Genomic DNA, 6,872 nt, shown 5'->3' on the forward strand with positions numbered 1-6,872 from the left:
GCATGCAAAATTTAAAAAAGTCTTATAAACGTGACATTCTTGTGCAAAAATATAGAATACGCTAGTTGCTACATAAATCATGTTGGCTGCCATTGTGATTTGAGGTCATCATTGCAGAAGGATGGTTGAGGTGGTTGCTAGACGGATCTATCAGTTGCTATGCTGGTTGCTATGTTGATCATATTGGTTGCTATGTTCATTGCTAGATAATCAGTGTTGGAGTGATTCATAATACACTATGTCTAGCGCTTAGTCACCATTGCTGTGCTGCGCAGATCTGCAGTAGCTACAACATAGCAATTAGCCCTTTTCACGGTGATGTCAGACGAAGCGTTGCTGGGTATCCTCCGGCATGTCCAGCCGCCAAATACTACAGAAGAAGAAGAAGAAGTATTCATGGGTTTCATCAGGTCCCTTTCCACAGGTGTATACAATCAAGCACCATGCAGTCTGCATTGATAATCAAGGTGCTTGATTGTATACACCTGTGGAAAGGGACCTGTAGACCTGAAACTATGCAGGATTGGCGATTTCATCTCCGGTTTCGGTTTTCGCTCGTTTTATGCTTGCATATTTCTCTGCAGAGCTTCCCCTACAGCTTTAGCGTGTATATTTATACATCTATAGGCTACATATATATAAATAAATTGCAAGCGTGGTTCTTTTTGTTCCTTACGCGTCTCAGACTTCCAGATGTAAACAAGAAGCGATCGCCTCCTGCACAAATTGCAAGGTTGCAATAGCGGATAGGGACACTGGGGGCGGGAGGAAATAAGCTGTTTTCGATCAAACTGGTCAGTCAAGCAAAACAATGATTTCTAAGCTATTTTTTGACTATAAAAAAGTTGCATAGGGTCTCTTTAAGCCCTTTTTCAGCTATGCGCTCCCAGGGGCTGATTTATGGTCGAGCACCACCATAACGTGAAACAGCATATTGCTCGATGTCAGCATAGGTCAGGGCTGTACAGTGCGAGCAGGTCGTCACAAAAACGACTAAAAATATATTAGTGCGAGTAGAAAATACGGAATGGGCGCACACGTGCGAGTACTGATTTCAACCCTTTCATTCGCATTTTGCTCCTAAAATGAATCCAAGTGGATCAAAGTATAGTACAATTTTCGCGAGAGTTGACAACTCTTGCGCACCTGGATGGACACTCATGCTCACACACTCGCAAGAAATGTCACTCCAAATCCATTCTTCTTTTTCTTCAATCTGTTCGTAATATCAGTTGGTGACTATTACCGGTGAAACGGTAAACCATGATGAAAATGTTGACTAGGATATAACAATTACCATGCTCATTTCAAATATTATTATTATCACGGTTGATAAACACGGTGTGAAAACCGTGTGTTTAATTCGTCCCAGCTACACCCGAGCCTGCATTTGACACAGGCCTGGTAGACTTCTGTGAAACAAAAATGGTATACTGATTCTGTTGTCTAAGGGCCCATTCACACTAGGTCCGCTGGACCGGACCCGGGTTCGTTTGGTCCGATGGTTCGGCTGTTTTTGATAGTGTGAATGCAACTGTACCGAACTCGGGTGCGGACCCGGGACCGCCTGAAAAGGTGGTCTCGGGTCCGGTTCGCTAGAACCCTGGAGCAGGTTGCTAAGCAAACGTTCTGAAGAATCTAAAGAATCTTTACCTTTGTCTTCTTCATTGCACTGCCTTCTGCTGTGTTGCCAAGTGATATTTGTAAACAGAATTCTCGAAGTTCGTGTGTAGAAGCATGGTGCTTATGACGCAAACGGACCCGGGTGCGCACACAAACATGTAATGTGAACACAGACCAACTACGGTAGAAGGAACCGCACTCGGGTCCGGTCCAGCTAAACAGTCTAGTGTGAAAGCAACCTAAATGATGGATTTAACCACGGTTCGCTGTAGGCCCTACATTGCCACTCAGCGTCTTTTTATGCAGGCTACGTTCACATTATATCCATTCCACTAACATTATCAGGAGAATACCGTAACGTTTTATTTTGAGCACTGGTTATCACTCATTGGATATAACAGATATACCAAACTCCAAGAACAGTCATGGTAGAGTAAGTTAAGCACCCAGCCAATTAAACATGGCCAAGGAAAAAGTGAATGGGACTGACATGCCACGGTAGGCTACCTAAATCATAGAAGTTAACATTGCTGGACACTCATCCTTTCTACTGTATTACACCAGAAATATTTGTCTTTACCTTTGTTAGTTTTTTGAACATTCATGTTATTTTATGAAAACATGTAGTGAACTATGCACGACTATTTTCCTAAGTAACCGAATGAAACCTATAATTATGTTCACGTACGGTACTTCTTAAAGTGACAGGCACTCAATTAGACCTACACACCTTCCCTGTAATATCATTAAAGACAAGTGTAATCAATATGAAGTATTCAAATTACTGAATATTTTAAGCTATAAGTAATTATCTATCCTAAAATGCTATAAATTGTTAACAAAATGTACACAAATCCTAAATTCAAAATATGAAATAGAAACAAGACAAGCCATTTTCTGTGTGTGTGGAGGGTTTGAGCAGATACTAGGATTGCCACTGCTGTGAATTATCTGTATCCTGATGTAAACGTGGCTAGATTATGCGTGCAACTTTACCAAACTGTATAGAAGTAAACCCTCTCTCCTAGGACCGCTTTCTCTCTCTCTCTCTCTCTCTCTCTCTCTCGTGCGCGCTTAATGTACACCCGCCCCTCGACATGTACATTCACAATCGTGAAATGAATGACGTAGGCCTATAGAAGACGACTAGCGAAATTATAATTAAAATCCGGTTAGCATCATAGCATACGGCACAAATTTTATTAAAACTCTTGCATTCAAGTTGATTGATCATCTCAATGTTTTCCAACTCCAAAACTCAAAAGGGCCTGTCCCAAGGAGAAAAAGTATGCCTACCTTGAAACTTAAACACACGTGGGGAAACTGAACAGTCCATAGACTATAATAAGCTAGCCAACTAATGCTATGCTACTTTGTTTACAATATTTTGAGGCTTCAAGCCGACATCTGAATTAAAGAGGCGGAGTTGTAAATGTAATATGAATACTAGTCATGAATGTCATGAATATCCGAAATTTCAGTAGGCCTATGTAGAAAGCATTATACAGAGTATGTGTATGTATATATATATATATATATATATATAAAAATATATATATATTTTTTTTATATATAAAATTCTTTATAAAGAATATGCATATTCCTTATATATTGTGTTTCAAATAAAGACAAGCTTTTTCTACGCCTTATTGTTAAAAACATCATTCACATTATATGAAAGGAGTGCGATAAAAGGTGTCCTTTTGGCGTTAAAGGCGATGCAATGAAAAATGTGGGTGCACCTAAATTTTGTGCTGGTGCACCTAAAAAAAAAAAGCCAGGCGCACCGGTGCAACCAACGCAAAAAGTTAGTCTGGAGCCCTGTCTAGTTCTGAATACATGTAGGTAACACAGAACATTACAAACTAGAACATTTCTTAAATATTGCTGTGTAAATGCACAAATTCTGTGCACTTTCAGTCAGAGATTAGGGCCTGCACTGTCTGACTCCTAAACATTCCTCACCTATTATCTAGCCTATGCATGAAAACATTTTTTGAAAACTAACCAGCCATATTATTTTCTCAACCTTAGTTTACATGTTATATGTGTGATAACTCTAAACAGCTACTCTTGTCAGATGGCCACTATACATCATTGAAAAGCTGAGATTCCAGGCTTTCAGTAAAGGTATGGTTTGCCCTTTTTGGTAACGACCAACCCCTCTGGCTCACAGACAAATAGGTTATTGAGAATGATGACTTTCTCTTCAGCATTGTTGTAGCGTAACTAGCCATTAAAACAAAGCAATGAAACAATGTAACGTTGACTGTTGCGATTGACTGGCACACGATCACACTCACACACACACACACAAATCATACGTCGATCATACTAGATTTCTAGGCTAACCATATGTAGGATTTTGGCCAAAACTGGTACTGCAATCACTTTCAAAATACTGTAGAGTGGTGTACACCGCAGCTGTGGTAACTACAGTAACAGCAGAGCTGGCAACTCGGATGGTGAAACACTGCTGACTTTGTCCCCCCCCCCCCCCCCCCCAGTGATTGGCTCTTAAAATCCTCACTACCGCCCATGCCACATTAAATATCCAAGACCTGGATAGGAAAACTTCAAAGGAAACATGAAGCTTGAGGAAAATTCAGTTCAGTTCTGCTTCCCTTTGCACAACTCATCTTGTGTTAAGGACTGGAGATCCTTTATGGAATACATCATAATGTATACTTTCCTTTCAACAGTGTCAGGCCTGACTGTGTTTTTCAACCTGCTGGTGATCATCTCCATCTCCCACTTCAAGCAGCTTCACACTCCAACCAACCTGCTCATCCTCTCTCTGGCTGTGGCAGACTTATTGACTGGGCTCATAGTCATACCTGTGGAAGGACTTGCCTTTATTGAAACTTGTTGGTACTTTGGAGATTATTTTTGCACTGTATTTCCCATTATGATGTTTACCATCTTCTCTGGATCCCATATTAGTATATTTTTAATATCACTTGACCGTTACATTGCTGTTACAGATCCATTCCATTATACAGTTAAGGTGACCTTCAAGAGAGCAGTCTTTTGTGTATCATTCGGCTGGTTTTCTTCTTTTATCTATGCTTTAGCCATTTTGAACAAGCATCTTCTACATACTAAACCTAAAAATTCATGCCGTGGAAAATGCCCCTATATTATCACTTATAATTACATGGTTATTGATTTCATTTTTGTTTTAGTTGGTCCTATATGCATAATATCATATTTCTATCTGAGGATATTTTTTGTGGCAAGGCGCCAGGCCAAAATCATTAACACTGTCACAGTCAGGATCAAACCAGAAGGTAAAGGCACAGTACCAAAGACGTCTGAGACCAAGGCTGCTAAAACATTAGGAGTTGTCATAGCAGTTTATTTTATCTGCTGGATACCCTATTTTATTGGGAGTCTAATAGCAGATAGTGTACCATATAATTCAGCTGTCTTTGTTTTTATGTACTGGCTTTTGTATACTAATTCCTGCATGAATCCCCTTATGTATGCCCTCTTTTATCCATGGTTTAGAATATCAGTGAAGCATATTTTAACACTGTCAATGTTTAACTCCTCATCCTCATACTTAAATGTTTTCCCAGAAAGAAAATAACGGTGTTATACTATTAAGTTTGTAAAAACATATATAGGCTGTCAACATATTTCTAGGCTGTCAAACTGTCATGTCATAATTTGTTGTACACATCATTCTATGAGTTACGGAAGCACATTTAAATATTAAAACAAAACTGTTTGAGTGAGAGATATACAATTCAGTTATTTTGTACATAACAATTCATGACAATTGAGATACAAATCTATCCATATGATTGTCACTGAACACTACTGATGTTGCCACATGGCATTATTCTGCTCAGCAGGCTCTGTCTGCCCAGTGGTTTGTGTCTTCTTTATCAGGCAATTCTTTGAAATGATGAAGCAAGCTGCCTGCAAGTTATTTTTGTGCAGAAGCTCTGTGAAATTAATGAACATGTATGTGCGATTTTTATCTTTAGAAAATAAGTCATATGAATATAGTTATTACTGAAGTATGATTTCTGAATGTTTTTGCATACATCCTGTGTGGAATGCAAACTTTCCAGGTAATATTTCACATTGCACAGCTTTTCTGGGCAGAGTGGTTACCAGAATGTAATCTTTGGGGGGGGGGGGGGGGGGGGGCATTTGGCTTAATTGGGGTGGCAACTGTCTTGTTTGGGATCAGCACTGTCAGAAGAGAGCAGAGAGAATCATCAAAGACTCCCTTCACCCAGCCCACTCTCTTTTCAGACAAAAACACTGTACATACAACCTGCATCAGAAATGAATCAAACAACGTTTCAATAAACCATTGCTGAAATGAATGAAAATAGTTTTAGAAAATGTAGGCCTATCAGAAGGAAATAGCCTTCAGTTCAACCTGAAAGACTCGATAGGCAACCTTTGGATTAATTCAGCGGTTACAAGACCGCAGTTCCGTGAATAGGCTATAGTTGTCAAGGCGAAGACGAAAGAGATGGACAAGATGGACATTAGGCTACATTTTATATGCTAGGCCTAGGCCTACTTAGAAATGTTATTTATAGGCTATTTTAAAATGGAAGTATGCGTTCATTTTAACCGGGGACGCTGGGTAGCCTACATGTACCCAGCAGTTTTTGTTATCACAGATATTTTGCCCCCAGCACTTTTGACATTTGACGTTTGCCTACGCTTGACACTTTACTTATAACCGTACATGCACGGAGAAGATTGCGCATTTTGTAACATTGTACCAATGGATGGTCAGCTATACGCGATAGGGCAGTGAGGGTGATTCATTTTCACCATCTACTAGTAGGCCTAGCTTCGCAAAATAAAGTTCTACCAACTTATATAGATCTAGGTATGCATATTCATGTTGATTCAGAGATAGGCATACCGTAGTCTACTGTGCGTCAAGCTACAACAGCATTTTATCATGTGGTGAATTATAATGACTAACGTCAGTTATAAGGAATAGTTCGGAATTTTGGACATAGAACCTCATTTCCAACTTTGCAGAGGTGATATACTATAGGTCGGTGGAGACAGTTTTTATCGTGTTTAACCCCTTCCTTAAGTTGCAGCGTTCCCCTTTGCTAAACTGATTCTGAGCTAACGCATTTCAACGGTAACATCCAAAACAGTCTTACTCACTCCACAGCACACCCGAGACAAGTGAATTAAATTGTCTGACTATCGATGTACTTGTCCGTGTTGATAGAATAATTTCAAAAATAAAACTAACC

The 6,872-nt window shown here is 39.6% G+C and overlaps 1 protein-coding gene across 1 annotated transcript; it reads left to right on the forward strand.

Moving 5' to 3' along the window:
* Positions 1–4,210: 4,210 nt before the first annotated feature.
* Positions 4,211–5,215, forward strand: LOC134080792 (trace amine-associated receptor 1-like). The gene is made up of 2 exons (XM_062537403.1): positions 4,211–4,710; positions 4,864–5,215. Exons 1-2 carry the CDS (start codon positions 4,211–4,213, stop codon positions 5,213–5,215), a joined length of 852 nt encoding a protein of 283 aa, XP_062393387.1.
* The last annotated feature ends 1,657 nt before the right edge of the window (positions 5,216–6,872 follow it).

The sequence above is a fragment of the Sardina pilchardus genome, chromosome 5 (assembly GCF_963854185.1).
Source record: "Sardina pilchardus chromosome 5, fSarPil1.1, whole genome shotgun sequence".
NCBI classification, from domain to species: domain Eukaryota; kingdom Metazoa; phylum Chordata; class Actinopteri; order Clupeiformes; family Clupeidae; genus Sardina; species Sardina pilchardus.

Bases quoted from the DNA above. Each gene is read 5' to 3' on its own strand.
- LOC134080792 (XM_062537403.1), top strand. From the start codon at position 4,211: ATGAAGCTTGAGGAAAATTCAGTTCAGTTCTGCTTCCCTTTGCACAAC. The intron at 4,711-4,863 runs GCATCTTCTACA...TTTTGTGGCAAG, and splicing joins GCTTTAGCCATTTTGAACAA to GCGCCAGGCCAAAATCATTA.